This window comes from Lissotriton vulgaris, chromosome 3_1, assembly GCF_964263255.1.
Source record: "Lissotriton vulgaris chromosome 3_1, aLisVul1.2, whole genome shotgun sequence".
NCBI classification, from domain to species: domain Eukaryota; kingdom Metazoa; phylum Chordata; class Amphibia; order Caudata; family Salamandridae; genus Lissotriton; species Lissotriton vulgaris.
In genome coordinates this window covers 1,047,745,420-1,047,767,956 of record NC_141689.1, presented here as the reverse complement: position 1 = coordinate 1,047,767,956, position 22,537 = coordinate 1,047,745,420, and the positions used below count along the sequence as shown (strand labels likewise).

General features: G+C 46.7%; 1 protein-coding gene across 1 annotated transcript in view; it reads left to right on the top strand.

Moving 5' to 3' along the window:
• ADAMTSL1 (ADAMTS like 1) overlaps positions 1-22,537 on the top strand; it is a 796,153-nt gene that overhangs the window by 453,479 nt on the left and 320,137 nt on the right. Inside the window, exon 10 of the mRNA XM_086961466.1 lies at positions 1,742-1,792. Coding sequence (XP_086817592.1) covers positions 1,742-1,792 — 51 coding nt within the window. The remainder of the gene's footprint in view (positions 1-1,741; positions 1,793-22,537) is intronic.

Here is a 22,537-nt window from a genome sequence, read left to right as displayed (position 1 = left end):
GATTCACAAAGGGGAAGGTGTCTCCTTGGACACCTTCTCCTTTGTAAATGACCTTGTGTGACCTTGGAGGTAGTAGAAGTTGTCCATGGTCTATGCGAAGTTTTCCATTTGGGGATACACACAGAGGTCTGCTGTTCCTTGAGGACACCATCTCTGTGTTTGTAGCCAATCACTGGGGTTCGCAAGTAATGACCTGCCCAAGTAATATTCATCAGACAGGTCATTCTGCGAGCCCTGAGACTGGAGCTTTCGCGATTGGTTCTATTTGAATAGAAAAATCCAAGGGAGGTCACAAAAAGTCTGCACAATTGTGACTGCACAATTTGTGACCCCTTTTCGCATGCAATCCTCTGGAAATCTGGAACAAAGAAACATAATTGTGAACACATATCACAAACAAGGCTAGTATTTAAGCTTGGGCATGCACAGTTCCACCTTTGCATTTTTATACCTTTAAAAGGGTTCGGGAAAATGACTATTAAATTGGTAGGAACCAATTAAAGGAATTAATTAGGGAGAATAGAGTTTTGTCTTCCCACCCTGTTACCATGGCAAACCAGTAACAATTACTACTTGTTGCCCACCAATCCCGGCAAATGTTGTGAAGTATCCACAAGCTGCCACATTAACAGCTCTGTAATTCTCTCAAATCACAAAAAAATTAAAATTTAGCAGAGCAGTTAAGTTGGCGTGATCTGAAAGGTCCCCTCTCCACCATAGCTCCAAGGAGACCTCCTCAGTCTGACTTCTACAGTGGCTTGTTTCTACACCGTGCTGGTGAATTCGATTTTAAATTACACGCAACCAATGCGTGCTAGCTACGTTAGCACTACTTGGTGGCCTCTGGCCTATCAGGGGCTGTATTACACAGGGGCGCCGCAAAGACACTTTGGTATTACAGAAACGGCACACATAAAGCACCAATGCTATATTCAAAGCGCGTCCCATGCAAATGAAGGAATCCCTAAGCCTCTGCACCCGCGACATATTACAGATTCAGGTCCAGATGCAATGAAGCTCTCAGGAGACGCCTCTTAAAAGGTGCGCCCAGCGCAATGAAGGAAAAACCTCTGCATGTATAATACAGCCCCAGATACCTAATGGAGCGCACACATTTTCCAGTAGACTTAGGCAGTCTTGACTAAGCAGGCTTTGCTATCTTCTCCACTGTTTCATCAGTAGGCCCTCTCTCACAGACAATTCTCAAACCGTACATTGGTGTACAGTTCGGTATGCTCATGTCTGGTCCCTTGATGGACGATAATCATAGTGTTGCAGCAAAGTAGGTTGTAGTAATGATCCCACTCCCCCCGCCACGCGAGTGAAATTGCTTCCCGTAATTGCAGTTCTTTCAATGATAGAGCAATTACAGACAAGCTGGTTGGGTTTGGATAATATACAATGACACCTGGTTTAGTTTATTTGCCTGTTATTCTCCTCCTCTAAGGCACAGCAATCATTCTACTAAGCATGGCTAATTTGAAGCGAGAAGCCTGTAAGTATCGTAGATTCGTGCAAGCGCCTCAGGATAGTAAAGTGGTATCAGGCACTTTCACTAGTACAACCTTTTTCAATAGAAGTTACTTTTTTTGATTTGTTATCTTTTTGTACCTGTACACTGCTTCAAAGTTACCCATTGACTGCTCTGTAAGACTAATAGAATGATGTCTGTGTGATCGTGTGGTATTCTTGTTAGTGATTGTACCTTGTACTCAAAGACTTGCCTTCTTCTTGTTAACAGTGATGGATACAAGCAGATCATGCCTTATGACCTCTACCACCCGCTTCCTCGGTAAGTAAAACAATTGGTGCCTGCGCTACCCCTGTGGATTCATATGCTTGTTGTTCCTCCTACTCTTTGTTTGATACTTGACTGGCTGCACGTGCAGCTTTTTGGCTTTAACTTGCTTTGACCTGTTTCTCCTTCATCAGTCTAATTTACCTTAGTTTGAATGAATGCAGTGATTGCAATTTGTCTGGGTTGTTGCTGTTTCTGATATTTGGCTGCGCTGTTGCTGTTTCTGATGTTTGGCAGGGCTGTTGCTGTTTCTGATATTTGGCTGCTCTGTTGCTGTTTTTGATGTTTGGCAGGGTTGTTTCAGTTTCTGATATTTGGCAGGGTTGTTGCTGTTTCTGATATTTGGTAGGGTTGTTGCTGTTTCTGATATTTGGCAGGGTTGTTGCTGTTTCTGATGTTTGTCAGGGTTGTTGCTGTTTCTGATATTTGGCAGAGTTGTTGATGTTTCTCCTCTAGGCTTCTTCATGCTCACTTTTGCATGAAAGCCGCGGTCACTGAAATACCCGCTTCTACATAAGTCACAGATATTCATTGGCTTTGGGCTGAATGGGGCCCTGCATGAGTGGTTGAGGCACCCCTTAAAGCTTGCCATGGGGCTGCTGAGGCCTGTTCTACTCTCTGTGAGTCCTCTCTTTCAATGATATCCTGCGTGCCCCCTTCAATGTTCCTTGTAGAGTTATACACTACAACTTTCAAACCCAACGCCGGGCCTTTTAGCAGGTCAATTAGCTGCAAGAACTGCTTATAGGTTGATTTGTTAAACCACTAAGCAAACATTTGGTAGAAAACAAATTGATCTATACTTGCAACAACACAGTTTGGCATTTCTGCAAGGCTCTAGTGAGCTAGTCAATTTGCATTTTATCTCATTTAAATTTAAATCGAATCTAAAGACTACGAGGTCGGCATTGTTTATGGTGACCTTTCTATCACGGATAACCAACCTATAGAGAAACCTTTTCTGATTCTAGGCATATTGATTTGTACAAAAGTAACAAAGATGAATCCTTGGGGGACCAGGGGAGTAACTCAGACCCATGCAGTCCCGGCAGTGCAGGAGGGCCCTTAATCCTCAGGGGGGGGGTGGGGCGATTCAGCTCAAGTGCAATGAAAATTTGTGAGATATGGGAGACTTAGTAGCCCTTCATCACATTCTGCAGGGGGCCCCGCCATTTTGCCTTACACAAGGTTGTACCAACCATGGTCCAATTCAGCAAAGAGTCCAGGGCACAACTCTTTAAAAAAACACTACATCATAATGCAGGAGCAGAACACAAATCAAATAAATCACTTGTTGACTGTATCCTTGCCATTAACCCTGTACAATGCTCCTCAGCCTTTGGTCATGGTCACACCCTAGAGACACCACATACTAACATAACACATACATACTGCTGTGTGTGGTAGTGAATGGTAGGCAGCTGTGTGCTCAAAATGGATCCAAACCGTGCCACGGGTAAAAATCATTTGATTGACTTATCTATCTTCTTTTGTAAGATCCAATTAAAGTCCTAGCAGGGCAGCCCTGAACTATCTGGCTCCTTAGGTAGCAAAGTGTTCCTGGTAGGTTAAACACCATTCTTACGGCTGATTTGATTTTGTATTTACCGACAATATTCAGTTGATTTTTTTCATGTTTTGTTCCAATCAATCAAATCTGATTTCTAAAGCGCTGCTAATCACCCGCAAGGGTATCCAGGCGCTGAGTGCCAATCTGCCCGGGTGAGATCAGTTGAACAACTAGGTCTTGAGTGCCTTCCTGAAATCCTGAATTTCTGAAGAGAGGATGAGGATCAGATGTTTAGTGATTGCACCTTCCCTATCTGAACGCTTGGAACCTGCTTACTTTTCCCATCCCTCCTTGACAACGTCCTTAAGGGCTTGAAAGAGTGAGTTTGGTTTTTTGAAGACTCTTGGGAGACCTTCTTTAAAGGTCTACAATCTGAATTAAATCAAGTTAGTATGTTTTGCCATCCTGTTTTTTGGGAAATATATTCTACCCTCCTCCCTGCATTATGCATGTTTACTTCACTGAGGTGTTTGCACTGATACCAAGGGGAGGTCCAGTGTGGGAATATAAAATAATAGGCAGGGCCACTGGATTTATGCGGCCGTGCAAAACCAAATTATGCAGCAGGGTAGATTAAATTATGAGGGAGTTTATTGTTTTGTCATTTTGACACATGCTAACATTGTTTGGGTAAAGTTTTTTCACCATTAGTAACAGTTTAATACCCAAATACACCAATAAGCAACAAAAATGGGACAAGCCAACTGTTACGAAGGAACTTCCATTTTGCGGCAACACAGGGAGCCATATTTTTTTGTAACTTTTCATCTTTTTGATCTGTTTTTTTTTGTTAAAAGCTTCAGATTATTCAGAAGCTGATAAACTATGTGGCAAATGCAGCAAGTTCATAGTTGTTTAGAAAATCCACAGCTGCAAACTTGCATATTTCCAGTGTTTCTAACAATAGGTGCGGGTTTGCTGGAGTGCAATTGGAGGAACTTTTCTTTGTGGGACTTTGCTTGTAAGTTTCTAACCCCGCTGCGGCTTTGACATAAGAAAGAAGGTGGGTAAATCTGCACTCAGCAATAATAGATTGGAAACTCTCATAGGAATAACAAGCATTGGAAATGCAATAGGTCTCGGATTTATTTGAGTTAGAGCTAATGTCATTGTAAATGGCAATGTTTTTAGCCATGTGTTATGGAGTGTATGCATGTGGTGTGTAATGGAATTATGTGGGTTGGATTGGAATTGTAGCAATGGTGGCATGCTGCGCTTTACATGAATATGTTTAAAAGTAAAGTGCACCATACTGCGATTGCTACAATAGTCAATTGTGGATGCGTTAACAATTGATATGTGCACTGATGGCTGGTGGTGTGTGTGCCTGTAGAAATTGTGCACTGATGGCTGGTGGTGTGTGTGCCTGGTGGAAGCGTGCACTGCCGGCTGGAGATGTGTGTGCCTGGTGGAAGCATGCACTGACGGCTGGTGGTGTGTGTGCCTGGTGAAAGTGTGCACTGATGGCTGGTGATGTGTGTGTGTTTGGTGAAAGCGTGCACTGACGTCTGTTGGTGTGTCCTGGTGGAAGCCTGCACTGACCCCTGGTGATGTTTGTGCCTGGTGAAAGAGTGCACTGACGGCTGGTGGTATTTGTGCCCGCTGAAAGCGTGCACTGATGGCTGGTGGTGTTTGTGCCCGGTGAAAGCGTGCACTGATGGCTGGTGGTGTGTGTGTGTGGTTGTGTGTGTGGTTATGTGTGTGGTGGTGAGTGTGTTCTGGTGAGTGCGTGGTGGTGAGTGTGTGGTAGTGAGAGTGTGGTGGTGAGAGAGTGTGTGTATGTGTGTGTGGTGTGTGTGTGGTTTTATGTGTGTGGTCTTATGTGTGTGTGTGTGGTGGACTTAGTTCGAGTTTCCATACCCTGCACACTCACACACTGCCCCTACACACTCACACACTGCTCACCCTACACACTCACACAATGTTCACCCTGCACACTCACAAACTGCTCACCCTACACACTCACACAATGTTCACCCTGCATTCTCACACGCTGCTCACCCTATGTAATGCGAAAAGACCTAGCTCTGCCCTTTGGCCTGTGTTGTAATCGTACAGTAGGTTGTGAGTAGGTGCGCTTGATTGCAGTCACTCACTCTGCTGTCCCTCTCACTCTGCTGTCACTCTCACTCTGCAGTCACTCTCACTCTGCAGTCACTCTCACTCTGCTGTCACTCATGCTGTCACTCTCACTGCTGTCACTCATGCTGTCACTCTTACTCTGCAGTCACTCATGCTGTCACTCTTACTCTGCAGTCACTCATGCTGTCACTCTTACTCTGCAGTCACTCATGCTGTCACTCTCACTCATGCTGTCACTCTCACTCATGCTGTCACTCTCACTCATGCTGTCACTCTCACTCATACTGTCACTCTCACTCTGCTGTCACTCTGCTGTCACTCACTCACTCTGCAGTCACTCTCACTCTGCAGTCACTTTCACTCTGCAGTCACACTCACTCTGCTGTCACTCATGCAGTCACACTCTCTGCTGTCACACACTCTGCTGTCATTCACTCTGCTGTCACTCACTCTCACTCTGCTGTCACTCACTCTGCTGTCAGTCTCACTCTGCAGTCACTCTCACTCTGCAGTCACTCACTCTGATGTCACTCATGCTGTCACTCTCACTCTGCAGTCACTCTCACTCTGCAGTCACTCTCACTCTGCAGTCACTCTCACTCTGCAGTCACTCTCACTCAGCAGTCACTCTCACTCTGCAGTCACTCTCACTCTGCACCCAATTGCAATAAGGCAGTAACCTTATTGGCTCTGTGGGTAGGTGCAGCGGACTGCGCTGTCAAAGTACATTTTTGGGAAACAGTTGCCAGCTTAAAGATTCTACAACGATCTCTTACACCGAGTCCTCATGGCAACCTCTCAGGGGGGTTTCTTTTTACCAGAACACTACCTGGAATGCCACGCTGGGTGGTATTGAACAGATCTCGTGATTTCCAGTTGGGTTAAATACCTCACGTTTTGTTAAATGTTGGCATGCCAAACCTTCCGGAGTTTAACAGGGCAAAAGTGTACCCTGTTTACGATGTCATGTGGATTTTGGTGCTTTAAGTACTAAAATTGAGTTCTAACAGAAAAGAGTATGATCTAGTCTGTGCCTGTTTCCAACTGAAGCTAGTGGCAGAATTTCAAGAGAACGGAAGAAAATGCTTATCAATAGTGACCTAGAAACGGGAAAAAAATCGGCGAGTGGTGCACACGTGCGCGCCACTGCCAGCATATGTCTTCAATTATGGCGGCCGTGTCTGGCCACGATAATGGAAGATATATGACCTTTGGTGCATATAACATACACCAATAGGCCATCGGCGGAGCTACACGACCGCCCATGGCCTAATGCGTGTTCTGTTTTAAAAATGCTAGCACGCAAAGGCCAATGAAAATGTACCTAGGAAATAACACGCATGACTGCGTGGAATTTCCAGGTCCATTTTCAAAACCCTTGGAAAAGGACTTTGGCCTAGCGTACACTGCGCAGAGATACAAATACCATGAATTCCCTTGGAATGGGTAATGAAAGTAATATGCTAGTCAGGTAAAAACAAAGCAAGCTTTATTCGTTGTGCAGGCTTTGGAGGGAGTTCATCCCAAACTTTCCCGCTGACTCATAGATCCTGAGCCTTCTACAAGCTGGCCCTGCAGAGCACTGCTGTGGACACTGAGGAGAACTGTCAGCCCATCTACGGACACTCATCTATGAAACAAGATGCTGTTGACCACAGGATGTCTCTAGGCTGTGATATGTATGTGAAAATATGTGAAACCGAACAACTTTGTTTTATTTATACAGAATAAGGTTTAAATGGCCTGTGCATGTCTATAAGGTTGATTACTTTCCTAGTACTTTGGTAGCGGGTGGGATGTTATTGGCTACACTATTGATCATGCCTTCAATTAGTAATGGAGGACAGGGGCATGCAATGCTGAAAATGTATGTTTCTGTCCCCTGGCAGTATTACTCTGTCCCCTGCAGCAGCCGTTTCCTACCTCAGGCACAAAGGCAGACAGGCCTTTGATTCCACTGGGCATTTCCCCGGTGGACTGGAGCCCTTTGAGGCCGGTTTTAATAGCCTACGGCCATTCCTGCTGCTTGGTCACTTTCCCCAGCTTCCTGCTTTTTTTTCTTTAGGTGAGTTTTATATAGCGCAAACTCAACCTGAAGGTATCAGAGCACTTTACATGAACACCAGTTTCGTTACAGACGGACACATTAATCTTGTTAGGCACATGGAGATTAAGGGCCCGATGTAGGTAATCCCAGATTACCGATTCTTAAATACCGAATCATACCGATTTGGTCTTTAAGAACTGGCAATCGGGATGTAGGTAATTTTACCGGATTCATTACCGAATCGGTATGAATTGGTAATTACCGAATCGGTATTTACCGATTCGGTAATTGCCATTCATTCCTATGGGTCTGGAGGCCCATAGGAATGAATGTCAACTACCGAATCGGTAAATACCGATTCTGTAATTGGAGGAACTATTGAAGGGTGGCAGGGTGTCCCTTTGACACCCTGTTGCACCCCTCAATTGTGCATGGGTGCACATGTTGCAGACATACATGCCCTTAGGGCATATATGTCTGCAACATGGCACATGGCACTGTTTAAAAAGCAAAAAAAAATGCTTTTTAAAGGGTTTTCATTATTTACTACCAACTTCTAGTTGGTGATAAATAACGAATTCTTAAACCCCTGTAGCACTGATTACAGTGCTACCTACATGTCAAAATACAGATGCGGTAATTTTACTGATTCGGTATTTTACAGAATCTGTAAAATTACTGATTCGGTAAAATTACCGATTCTGTATTTTTACATGCCCCTACATCTCCACCTTCGAATACCGGTAACCGAAATCGGCCGTTACCGACCGGTATTTGGTCTCCTACATCTGGCCCTAAGTGATTTGCCCAGAATCACAGGATGTTGAGCGTCCCTGCCAAGGCTTGGATCCGGTTGCTCAGCTTCCAGGTTGACTGCTCTAGTCGTTAGGCCACATCCGTTCTCTCCTCTTAATCCTCTTACTTGCAGCAAGCACGAAGAGGCTTCAAGAGAGAAGGAGGAAACAGGAAAGCATGGGGAAAGTAGAGAGAACTCAATGAGAGGGGGAGGAGAAAGGAGAGGGGGGAATGGATGGCTGGAAAGAGAGAGAGAGCAGGGGGGGTTAGCGAGCGGTTTGAGCCAGGGCTGCTCTGGTTCCCCACTTGGGTCCTGGCCAAGACTCCCATAGGGGATTGGGACTGTGCCAGGAGCAGACCTAGAATATACCTGTGGGAATGACCGGTGGGGAGGCTTGTTGGCAGCAGTGGCCAGAATGGCTCGCGGGTGGTAAGGCGGGTCGTGCGGGGTTTGTCACGTGGGAGGGGGTCACACATATTTAAAAAAAAAATAAACAATAATAAAATTACTGTTGCGCCTGGTCCTGCGTCCCTGCTCTTGCTCTTCTCTGTCTCGGATGGAAGCACAGCCAGGCCCCACTGGCCACTCACAATGTATCAATGCAACGTTGTGATTGGTAGGCACCCAGGCTCCCCTGACCAATCACAACGCTGCAATACAGCGTTGTGATTGGTTTTGAGAGTCCTGGTTGGATGCTCAACCAGAAAATGGGGGCCTGGGCACGTTCTCCATGCAGGCTCTAATGCAGCATGCATGGAGAACGGAGAAAGTATGTCTGACTGGTTTGGGCGGCCCGAGATAGCCGACCAAACAGTCATTGCACACTTAGAAGTGGGCAAACCACTCCTCTCCTGCCCTGCTCCAAGAGCAGAGCAGCCCCGCCCATCCGCCTGCCCGTCAAGCAGAACAACGCATAAAATGGTAAAAACTTAAAGTTATTACCATTTTATGCTTCTGCTTCGCACTGCTTGAAAGCAGTGCGGCGGCGCTCCTTCGCCATAGCGGAGGAGCCGCCACTGCTTGTTGGGAAGTTTCCCTTAAAATGGCACGTAAATGACAATTTTCTTTATCTGAGTCTTGCCTTTATGCTAATATAATGGATAGTGCAAATGCTACATGTCTTTTTTCATTACAAGCATCTCAAAATTCTTTGTAAATTTAACAGACAGCCCTTCACACACTTGCACGACTCCTCTTTTAGCCCCGAGTGCAAGCAGGTGGTCATATCAAGTATCATGGTACTTTTCCTGTGTGTCCTAGAGGTGTAGAATGTAATATCTGTTTGCTGCAAGGCCCTCTTCAATATGAGAATCTTTGAATCATGCAAAATGCTTCTGCTGTTTACATACCGTAATTATTAGACCGTCAATCAAGTAAGACTCACTACTGGTGATTTGTAGCCACAAGATCCCTTATGTAAAAGTAGCAACTAAGACTTATTGCAATTTTGATTTGGGTATTTGTGCAGCCAACCATACTTCACAATGTCTCCTTGCCTTCTGGTGTTGGAAGGTGTTGACAAATATTCAATCTGTGATTGGCCATTTGCATCATACCCTATGCCATACTGTGGTAGCAGGATACGCCAGTGTCATTGCTTCCTCCCTGCACACGAACAATCCTGCCAACAACACATGAACCATTGCACCATGGTGCAAGGGTGCCTGCATTGGTGCTAGGCAGCAGTTGGCTGGACTGGCCTTAGCAGGCACAGGGCGTTTCTCCGGCGGGCCGGAAAGGTGGAGCTCGTTTTGTACCAGTGGGGGGCGGTTTTGTTACCAGGGGTGGTTTTTCAGCAATGCTGCAATATCGCCCCCTATAACAAATGAGAGAGCGGTGCTTCTCACTAGCTCCCCCCCCCCCCCATCCTGGCCCTGGCAGCAGTTTGTGCGCTACTGCTGGCAGAGAACAAGAATGCGCTGTACAATGTTAAATTTGGCGCATTCTTGCCCTCTCCCTTTTACATTGCGCAGCAGGGTAGCTTGCTGCAGTGTGTTGCGTGAATATTTGATAAATATGCCCCTTAGGATGTATACGGCGTTTGTATTTAGGACTGCCATGTGGGAGTGTAAGACAACGTTCTGTGTGACACTGAGCCCAGTAGAATCTGTGTTGGAATGCCACTAAGGGTGAGTTGTACGAAATGGAAATGGAGATGCCAGACAATCATAGTGCATTACTTGTATTCCTGTAGCTTTTGTGCAGGAGGGATGGGGTCAGTTGACTATTGCGAAACGCAGCAGTAGACCGGGTCCATGTCCTGCCTTTAGCCTTTCCATAATCAGCAGCGGTGCGTCCATTGGGGCGTAGGGGCGGAGCCCCACCAGCCACCATGGACGCATCGCGGCCGCCGGCCGTATCTTTAAAATTGCACAGGGGGGTGGCCTGCTGCAGCTTGAGTGACAGTCCACACACTCAGGCTGCAGCAGGCCGTAGTGCGCAGTCCCGCTGGGGAACTTACAGTACGCATGCTTGAGAAAGTTTTAAACTTTTTCAAGCATGCGCACTGTAAGTTCCCCAGTGGGACCCTGGGGTGCTTCACAGTGCTGCTGTAGCCCGGGTTTCCTTAGGGCGAAAGGGCGAGCAGCAAAATGACCCCCTAGCCAATCCTGGCGCTGCTGCTGCGCCAGGATTGGCTGGTCCACCTGCAAGCGGCATCCCATTGGATGCCGCGCGTGGGGTTGGCCCGGCGGCAGCATTCGTCTCGTCGTAAGCCAAGGAGGACTGGTCGTTGGCGCCGGCGGTGCCCGATTCCGGTTTTCCACAGCACAGTGAGTGACTTTTTCAATTAATTTTAGCTCTGGTGAAGAGAAAATCGGAAGGCGGTGGTGCTGCTTTGCATGACCTGTCCAGGAAATATGATTAATCTGGAAAGAATTTCAGTGATTGAGGCCGTAACAGAGTATGAAACCTTTACCACACATTTATATCTTGGCTGTGCATGGCGCGCTTTCGGTTTAGGTACGGCTGCCGACTGCTTTTGTTCCCTTGTTTAAAAATATGATTCGTTTTAGACTGATCACCTTCAACACTGTTTTTCCTATTGCGGTGCTATCAACTTACTGTGATGTTGGTGCAGTGTTTTTTTTAAGTAGCAGCCATCCCATGCGAGCAGGCATGCTAAGGAGTGAGGTGTCCTGTCCATTTCTTAACATCGCAATTCACAAAGCTGTTCTCATCTCTTTCACATCGAGAGAGAGAGCGAGAGGCGGGAGTTAAGTGGAGGGGGCCGAGGGAGGAAAACGAGATAAGAGCGTGGACGGAGAGAACGAGACGCAGAAAGGGAGACGGGGGCGACGTGCAGAGAAGGGGGCGAGAAGAGAGAAGACAGCCCTGAGAGAAGATAAGAGAATGTAAGAGAGAGGGAGAGAGAGAGAGAGAGAGAGAGAGAGAGAGAGAGAGAGAGAGAGAGAGAGGGGGTGAGGAGAGAAGCTAGGTCACTGCTGAGAGGGGAGGGCAGGCACGAAGGAAGAGGAAGAGCATGTGAAACATAGGGGGGGAGGGTTGAGGGAAAGAGTGACCCAAGCAAGGGAGAAGAGATAGGTGGGTGGAAGAGAAACGTGTGAGGTGAAGGACAGTAGGAGGAAGTGAGGGAAGCGGGGACAGAACGTGGGAGGGAGTGACACAGAGGGAGGGGGTGACACAGAGGGAGGGGGTGACACAGAAGGAGTGAGTGACACAGAAGGAGGGGGTGACACAGAGGGAGGGGGTGACACAGAGGGAGGGAGTGACACAGAGGGAGGGGGCGACACAGAAAGAGTGAGTGACACAGAAGGAGGGGGTGACACAGAAGGAGTGAGTGACACAGAAGGAGGGGGTGACACAGAGGGAGGGAGTGACACAGAGGGAGGGGGTGACACAGAAAGAGTGAGTGACACAGAAGGAGGGGGTGACACAGAGGGAGGGAGTGACACAGAGGGAGGGAGTGACACAGAGGGAGGGGGTGACAGAGAAGGAGGTGGTGACACAGAGAAGGAGGGGGTGACACAGAGGGAGGGGTGACACAGAGGGAGGGAGTGACACAGAGGGAGGGAGTGACAGAGAAGGAGGTGGTGACACAGAGAAGGAGGGGGTGACAGAGGGAGGGGGTGACACAGAGGGAGGGAGTGACACAGAGGGAGGGGGTGACACAGAGGGAGGGAGTGACACGCCCTACGGTCGCTCGCTCGCTCGCTCGCTACGGTGCTGTATGCAAATCACTTGCCGGCCCACCACTTTGAAATGTCACCTACCGCTACTGAAAGACATCCATCCCCATTAGATAAGAGAAGTGTTTGTGGGGATCCAGAGACGTAGGTTTTTAACACCTTAACCGCGGCGGCTTCAGCCAACGGACGTGGGCAGCACTACGGAGGTAGGGCTCCCGATGGCCGTTGGCAGACGGGCGCAACGAAAGGGTTAAACATGGAAGGCCAGCCCTCTGTCAGGTCTTTCCCTTTTGTCCCCCCTATGGTGTAATTTCCAAAACGGTAATAGGTGCAGAGGTTGTCCACTACTTGGCGCCCTCAAGTTGGGTGTCAGGAAGTAGATGTCTCCCAGCATCACCCCATCTGCCTGCCATGACCAAAAGACGAAAAGCATGTCTGGTTTGATCAAGTGTGGGTACATAAAGTGGCGGACCGGACCTGAGCTAGTTATAAGGTACAGTTGGAGAATAGACAATCCCTGTCTGGGAAATTAGTATAAGAGAAGGGATGACGCATGCAATCAGTGTTCTAAGACTGAGGCAACACTCCGCAGGGTGGTTGAGAACTCCCTGAGGATAAGGGCTGTTATCCCTGACAGCCAGCCCTTGGTGTCAGGTATAGAGGCATCACCTGAAAAGTCTACAACCAGCTTCATGAGAAACTCAGGTCCCAAGCTGGATGGTGAGTCTGTCTGTTGGAAGTGAGAGGGGCATCTGATGTGTCCCTGGATGGGTGTCTGCCCAGATGAGGGCCTCGCTGTAGCCCTGCCGGAGGAGCTGCCGAAAAGGCAGTGGATTGAAAAGTTTACCATTGATGATTGTGGGGTCTCGTGGAGAAGCGGCACTTCCATAACCCATGGTGAGACCTGCACCCCTGTCCATTGTCATGTGAGCCCAGTAGATCACACTGGACTTTGAGGTGATCATCCAACCCCTCCCTAGCTTCGGAGTGATTGGCGGGGTGGACCACCTGATTGAAGAGCCTCAAGAATGCAATTAGTCATCATCTGTGACACATTATGTCTGAGCCTTGAGGTGTGCTTCACCACCACATGATCGAACTATAGCCGACAGTTGCATTCTGAGACTGAAGTGTTATCCGGCACATGCAGGGGCGTAACAATAGCCCCTGCAACCCCCTCGGTGCGAGGGGCCCCCCTTTGGCACTGTGCACGGGTTTGCCTAAGAGACCTGACCGGGTCCGGAGTGTGGGGGAGATGCCCTTCCATGCACGTTGCAGGGCGGCCCCCTCAAGTTTTGTTACGCCACTGGCAACATGTAGATACGTCTGTGACCACCGACCCTCACCATTGTTTGTGTCTGGAGGATCCTAGTGCACAGGCAGCAGTACCAAATGCAATGCTCCATAGGGCTCCCAGTACCTGCTGTAAAGAGCCTTTGGGTGAGCCAGGCTCTTCAACTGGGCTCAGAATTTGTAGATTCTGCAAAGCTGAGACCTGCAGCTGCTACGTAGCCTGACCGTGACCATATGCGCTCACCCTAACCACTCCAGGAGGATGCAGAGTTAAGCAACAGACCCAACAGGGACTCTTGGTCACTTGGTGGTCACAGCTTGCAACTGAAGCTAGTACATAAGTTGAAAGCAACGCGGCTTCCATGTAAGCAGGCATTGGGTCCTCAACGCTGCCCAGGACAAACGACCAGAACAGTATGGGGAGAGACTGACCTGTACGTTACTGAAACACCGAAGAGATGCCAACCTCACACAAGTGAGCCTGCACGGCTGCACCTGTGTAGAATTCATGAGTAGGAGTGTGGGCTCCTTAGAAATGAATAGTATTGTAGGATTATATATAGCAATTGTGCATGTATTGCATAATACCTAGTTGTTTAGAAATAAGAAGTAGTGCAATACAATACCTTTTCTTTAAAAGTGTTGACTGGACATTCCAATATTGAGCATTACTGTGCATATGGTTTCCAACCCAACACCACCCTCCCGAATAAACCTTGCGTTTCCGAGAGTCACACACTAAAAGTGAGGATTTGGAGGGATATTATCAATGGCCAGCGATAATCATTGCTGGCCACTCTTAGCGTTAAAATGTTTAACGCCGGCTATCGCAGATAATGATCGCCATGCTAGCGCTGTATTAACAACGCTTAGCGCAATGGCGATAATTATCCTAGCAATAGCTATGTTTTCCATGGAACATCGCTGGTTTTCCAGAGATGTTCCATGGAAAACTGCGATATCCTTGTTGATAGGGACTGTAGTCTCAGTCGCACAATCCACCTGCCAAGTTAGGTATGCCTTAGTCTGTTAAATTCTAGCGTTAAGGCCCTGTTAGCAATATAAATATCAGCGCTAACCCAGATAGGGCCTCAGTGTTAATACAGCGAAGCCCCGTTAGCGATAATTTTTGATGTAGTTTCACGAGGCACGCCTATCTTGCATCTCATTAGCGATGTGACGCGATAATACACCGGGCGCGAAGACAAGGAAACACAAGCTAGCGTGCCCTTGTTAATAAGGCGATAAAATTATTGTTGCTTTTTGCCCAAAAACGGATGCTTAACCCCTTCGATGCTGATGACGAGCTCAGCTCGTCATCAGCCACGGTGGTCGTGTGCGGATGACGAGCTGAGCTCGTCATCTAACGCAGCTTTTCGAAAAAAGCCGCGTAGCGGAAAAATAACCGCCGCAGCGATGCAGTTAAGCGACGATAATGTTATCGCAGGCTCTTGATAATATGCCCCATGGTGCTCAATTTTTAGGACACAGGTTAGCCCGAGGACGCCGGGTGAAAATGGATTCGATCACCGCTACTGAACCAAACTGGCTCTGACAGGTTCCCAGTCTCAATATTCCAAGTGCGTAATATAGCCACTAGAACACATCAGGAAACTCAAGAGGATAAAATAGCCCTCGTAATGCGTGAACGGTTTCAATCACGTGCATTGTAAGGGTTCTGGCAAGAGCGGGCACTCTAGGAAAGACAAATATACCTATTTTGCATTTTTTGGGGGTATAGGATAAATTGTAGGGACAAATAAGCTCACATATTGGACTAGTCGGCCCTTTACTGCCTTGTGTTTGTATTTGCGCAAGGTCCAAACGATGGCTGTATTCCAGGCGCACCACTGCGCAGCGGCACTCGAGAGGCCAGCGGTGAGCAGGCGTGTTTACATATTCTGAAGCCTCAGGACACAAGCTACGCAGTGTAAAATAATACGCTCAAGTTATTAGATTCCTGTCAGAAGGGTCTGCGTTAGCCTGACAGTGACGAATAGCTGCAGAAAGTGCAAACAGGAGTCCGGCACCGTCACTCGAATATTTCTGGATCAGACCCAAATCCACATATTTTAAACAAAAAAGCTCTTGAAAGCGATTTTCAAGGTTGAACACAAGTTTTACCGGCCCCTGTAATAATTATATGGTGCTGGCGCCCCTGGACCAGTAATGAAAGTAATTATTTATTCCACCTTCCCAAAAAAACGAACGCTTGTATTGGTGCAGCGAAAATAAGGACTGCTACAAGAATAACAAGCATTGGCATAACCAATAGGTCTCGTCTTTGTGACTTTATTAGTGTTTAGCCAGATCTATTGGCTTTGGTAATGTCTTTAAGCTAAGTTGTAGAGTATTGCGTCTGCTGTGTAGTATGTTGAATAGTAACAATAGAATAGTTTTCTAAGCAGTTTTACTACCTTATATATAACTAAGGAGACATTATGTAGAACTGAACAACCGTATTAAAAAATGAATTAACATAAAACATGTCTTTTAGGTTTGTTGTCTTTGAAATGATAGCAACGTTTCCTGCTTGTTCTAATGCTTGTTATATATATATAAAATAACAGGAGGGTGGATATTGGGAAATAATACCTGAATTACAACATAAGTAGTGGACAGATATTAGGGAAAAATCAACAGATGACAGATTCTGAGGGCATATTGAGGTGATGCTTAGTGATGCTGAGGTGGTGGTGTGGTGGTGTGGAGGTGATGCTCAGATGATGCTGAATGATATTTATGTGGTGCTGAGGTGGTGGTCTGCTGGTGCGAAGGTGATGCAGAGTGATGCTGAGGTGGTGCTGAGTTATGTTTAGTTGGTGGTGCTACCCTGATGCTCAGGTGGTGCTGAGCTGGTGTTTAAGTGGTGTTGAGGTGCTGAGTTGGTGCTGATGTGAGGTGATGCTGATATGGTTCTGCGCTGATCTTGAAGTGGTGCAGAATTGCTGCTGAGGTGGGGCTGTGGGGGGGCTGCACTGTTGTTGAGGTGGTGGTGCTGCGCTGATGCTGAATTGGTGGTGCACTGGTGCTGAGGTGGTGCTGCATTGGTGGTAGTGCACTGATGAGGAGGTGGGGCTGATGCTGAGATGGGGTTGTTCTGATGCTGAGGTGGTGTTGTGGTGATGCTGACTGATACTGAGGTGCTGCTTAGTGATACTGCGGTGCTGGTGCTGCACTGGTGCTCAGGTGGTTCTGAGTGATGCTGTGTTGGTGCTGAGGTGATGCTGAAGTGGTGCTGCGCTGTTGCTGAAGTGGTGCTGTGTTGGTGCTGAATTGCTGCTGAGGTGGGTCTACGCTGGTGCTGAGGTGGGGCTGCACTGGGCCTGAGGTGGTGCTGCACTGGTGCTAAGGTGGTGCTACACTGGTGCTGAGGTGGTGCTACACTGGTGGTGTTGCACTGATGAGGCGGTGGTGCTGATGCTGAGATGGTGTTGTGTTGATTTTGAGGTGGTGCTGTGGTGATGCTGAGTGTTACTGAGGTGGTGCTGAGTGATAATGAGGTTGTGGTGCTGCACCAGTGCTTAGATGGTGCTGAGCGATGCTGCGTTGGTGCTGAGGTGATGCTGATGTGGTGCTGTGCTGAAACTGAAGTGGTGCTGTGTTGGAACTGAATTACTGTTGAAGTTGGTTTGTGCCGGTGCTGAGGTGAGACTGTGCTGGTACTGAGGTGGGCTGCGCTAGTGCTGAGGTGGGGCTGAGATAATGCTGCACTGGTGCTGCACCAAGGCTGAGCTGGTGCTGCAGTGATGCTGAGTTGGTGGTACACTGGTGGTGGTGTATTGATGAGGTGGTGCTGTGCTGATACATAGATGTTGCTGTGCTGATCCTGAGATGGTATTGTGGTGATGCTGAGTGCTACTAAGGTGGTGCTGACTGATATTGTGGTGGTGGTGCTCCATTGGTGCTTAGGTAAAGTGGAGAGAGATGTTGAGTTGTGGGACAAAGAGTGCTAAATAAAACACAGGTTATTATTAGCAATAAGAAGCTGCATAAGAAGACGTCTAGTTCGATACCTGCTGCGGTGAGGCTGCGCTGGTGCTGAGGTAGTGCTGCTCAGATGCCGAGCTGGTGCTGCAGTGATGCTTAGTTGGTGGTACACTGGTGGCGGTGAACTGATGAGGAGGTGGCGCTCTGCTGATCTTGAGATGGTGCTGTGCTGATGCTAAGATGGTGCTGTGGTGATGCTGAGTGATACTGAGGTGGAGCTGAATGATATTGAGGTGGTGTTGCTGTATTGGTGTTTAGGAGTAGCGGAGAGATGTTGAGTTGTGGGATATACAGTGCTATATAAAACAGGTTATTATTAGCAATAACAAGCTGCATAAGAAAGACGTCTAGTTCCGATACCAGAACAGGGTTCTAGTTAAAAGAAACATCTTTTACAGTGTTGCAGAGACCTTGAAAAGTGACCCTGGGTGTGGTCGAGGTGACGGTGGGTCTGCAAGGCTAACCTTTGAAATATGAAAGATACTTATTATTTCTTTAACAGCTTTCCCTTTCCATTTGTTTTCATGCTGTGGTATTGATTACGCCAGATTCTTATCTCACTTTATCAGATCTCACCATTTATAAGAATCTTCGGTCAACTGGACCTTTTTACCTGCTTAGAAGTGTAAAAGGGGAGAAAAACAATATCTTCACCTTATCTGCAGTGACTAATCAATTCAGACTCGAAAGATCACTTGACTCCAACTTACAATTTAAGGGTTTTATTACAAGGCCAAAAATAACTGAACATACAAACACCTCATAATGAGGTTGAAAAAATACATGGGCATTAATACGTTATTCATTCTGCGAATTATCCTAATTTGGTGCAACGTGAAAAGAATAAGCAATTACAAAAAGATTAAACAAGCAACAATTGCTCCAATATCCAAATTAGTCTTCATCAGTTTTACAGAAAAGAAAAATAATAAGTTAATTTTGCCCCTACACTAAAACTAAGGTGACATCCCTACATAACATCTCTCAGGCAAGATTGAGAAGAAGGTGTGAGCGCATGAAGACTTCCTAAGAAGTACACTCACGTTGGGAAGGGTCAGAAGCCAAAGCTAAATCTTCATTCTAAGAATCTATCCCTTTTCTTACCCTCCAAACAGCTCTCTACTCTCATCTGCCCTCTCTACCTCGTCTGGCTCTCCTCCCTCGGGGCATTGTCCCTAATACAAAATGATCAACTCAAAGAACACGCCCAAAACACCTCCTTTGGATGGACATCTTCGGCAGGTGATTTTCCACAAACTTGTGCTTCGTCCAAGAACGGTTGAGTTGTCTTTGGGTCCCAGGCTTCCCCAGCGACCTCCCAATTATCAGCATTCCAATGAAACACTGTAACAGGTCTCCTCCATACCTAACTCCTGAAACATAGAGCATCAGTCTAACTAACAAAGAAAATGTCCTTGCGCCTGCAACGGAAAGCATGTGAACGAATTAACCTTGCACGTACAAATCTGTTGACTGCCTTCAACTGAGAGCCTTCCCAAGAAAAAATACATTTCAGGCCTACTCGGTTTAGCTAACATAAGAAATCACGAACAGGCCTTTCATGACGAAACGTGAATATTCATTTCCAGTCAGGCCTTCACGCATCCAAACCTACATGAAACTAATAGATGTTGCATTTATAAACATTACATTTCTTCGCTTTTTGAGGCACATTTAGTCATTCCTACACGTGCAGACGATTATAGTGCGCGTTTAAATCTAAAGCATTACATTACACACAAACTGATTTGTTAAGCGCTTGCAATAGGCAGTTACATGTAAATGTTGTTTTACACTTTCTACTAACACAACTAATTTTCTAGCGTTACACATACATTGTTCATTATTACGGCCACATTTCGTAATGATTAATACTTAGTTCAATGCAGGATTACATGTGGGTGCGGCCTACCAGTGATTATGATGCACCCCTACATATTTCAGAATATCATGACGCTCTATCAGTATGCTCTTGTGGTAGGCCTCCTTCTGGTCTTCAGTATGCTTAAACCATCAAGCAAGAGGCAAAACTCTACAGCTGTAAATTAACATCGTCACTGTTATAGCTTAGCCCCAGCTGCCGCAGCCCTTGGTAAACTCCAGGATACTTCACTGGAGGTTGCACTGTTTTTTAGAAAGTGATGCAGTATTCTTCAGTGTCTATTTTCAGCTTCCATTGTTCTGGTGGTATTTAATTACACTAACTTCATCTTAACTGAGTACAACAACACAAGTAATTAGGGGCTGTGTTTACTGTTTACATTTCTCATGGTAACTCTTTGATCTTCTCCACATACATCTGCACATCTATAAGCATCTTGTTCTTTTGGTGGCTCGATCGTTTCGCTGCTGCATGTTTGTCCACAGCATTAAAAGAATAGAGGCAGAAAAGTAAGTAAAAGGGTTGAAGGTCAGAAATAGCAGCCCTGAGAATAAGGAGATAAGGAAAAGAGAGAGAAATTGAGTGGTTGCCCTTTTGGGACTTTTGGACGCCACTTCACAAGAAAGAGCCCCTCTTCCTCACCCCCTCACCCAACCCATGTCTCCCCGGTACCACACTGGGACTCTTACGCAGGCTGGCGAGCAGAAGTTTTACACCATGCAGCTGATGGAAAGGCTGTGAGGCCAACTCCATTGCACCCAAACTCCTCCATATGAGGTCATTAACAGAACGTGCATTGTGCCCACGGCCACATTCCTTTCTGACATCACACACAGCAAACAGGATCTAAATAGACCAACAAATGGTCAATTCAAAAAGAGACCCGGAGACTTTTAAAGCAAGTAATGAGTCTTTCACACTTATGAGAAACTGTGTTTCTTTCCAAACAATCTTGGCATTGCTGCCTCCAAGTGTCCCGCTCACTGAGCGCTTTTCTCATATGCAGCCACCACAGAGCAGCAACTCACGAGGGCAGGCGGACAAAAAACACCCATGAAGGTTCCTGCCCCTACAGTCGAGAGGTAGTGCTGTGCCGAGAACGGCCACCAACAGAGGAGCTTGACGGGGGGCGGTAGTAGCACACAACTAATGAGGATGGGGAGGCCTAAGGAAGAATAAAAGTGTGCCAAGAACGCCATGTGTAAACTAAAAAGTATGGGGATAGTAGCAGGGGCAGTCTCCTGGGGGGTCCGAAAGACCAAAAGGCGAAACGAATTAAGCATGTCCACCAATGAAAATGCATCATTTATTGAAGGGCCCTAACAAGAGCCAATTGAAAAGATGGGAGGTCCTTGAAGTCATATAAGCAATACAGGATGACCAGCAGAGCAGCGCATGCGTGCTGACTCTAGGCTCGACCTAAAAAGCTGTTTTATCAGACGGGGCTGGACAGTTTGGAAATGCTTTACATTTTTTGAGGATACATGGAAAATATGACAACCGATAGCAACATTTTTACAAAGGTTAAGCCCTGCTGATTAGTCACTTGTACGCCCCTGTGACCCTGACCGGTGGTGGCTTCTAAATCATGATACAGACAGCCTTTAAGATGGCGAGTGCTCCACCCATTTGGCCCTATGGCACAACAGAAAGGAACTTCCCACAACCTTCGAAGCCCATGGCTTAGGGTGGAAGAGCTGCTTTGCTATCACAGGACTGGGGGGGTTATTGTGCCACAATGGTGTAAAGTTTAGTAAACGAATCCCGTTTTATTCAAATGAATATTTCACCATATTGACACAGGAGCCATTTGTGGAAACAGAGATGTGCTCAAACAAGCGACTGCTGTTTCTGGTGCGTGAGTTAAGTGTGCACTGCTGCTTCAGTTGTCTCTGGAGTGTGTGTCTGAAGGAAGCACGAACTGCCGTTTTTAGTGCATGTTTTTTTGTAGCGTTTTATATAGCGCAAACTCCACCCGAAGGTATCAGAGCGCTTTACATGAGCACCAGTTGCATTAAAGACGGACACATTATTCATGTTCGGCAGAGCGACATTAACTGATTTTCCTAGAATCACAGGATGTTAAGCGTCCATGCTGAGACTCGAACCGGGTCTTCAGCTTCGAGGTCGACCATACTAGCCGTTAGGCCACAACCTTGTGCTTGTGAGTAAAGTTACGTTCCTGCTCCCTGTGTTGTAATACACGACTAACAGCAGACACAAACAACCAGCTATTGACACTAGGAATTCCTTTTAAAAAGTCAATAGTCACTTAATTAAATGGGGGTAGAGAAGGCAGGGGCAGCTAGAAACGACATCGTGATAGCAACTATTAGGCCTAGCAACCTCCAAGTGACACCCATTCAGTGAGTACATTAATCCACGTCATTTAATTCACTCACTAAGCAACCCCGCTCTGGCCCAGTCTCACTCCTCCTGACAATATGGCACGCGAATTAAAGGCGTTCATAATACTAACTTTGTGACAAAATAGAGGTTCCTAGCATGCGTTCATGTTTCATTTTATTTGAACAGCAGCCAAGGCAAAGAAATGATATTTTTCACAAAACTAAAGGGATTTTAGAACCAATAACTATTTAATAGAGACAAACGACAAATTAACAGCATAATGTGCAGACCAATTCCAGCGAGGCCAGTCTTTCCTCTTTTTTTTGCTTTAGACTAAGTCATTTACCCCTCCTTTTCACTCTGCAACATTTACTTTCATTCCCATTTTCGGCTGTCTCATTTTTTTCTTTCTCTTTTACGTTATTTCTTGGATTTATATCTATGTGGTGCGTGTAGGCTGGTTTCATTCTTGGTCGCAAAGCGAAGCTTTGGTAATGTTGGAGTCTTTTCAGCAGTGTCAGGACTTTGTCTTCTAAGCTTTCAATCACAGACCAGACGCCCTTCTCCCTTGTAGCTGTTTGA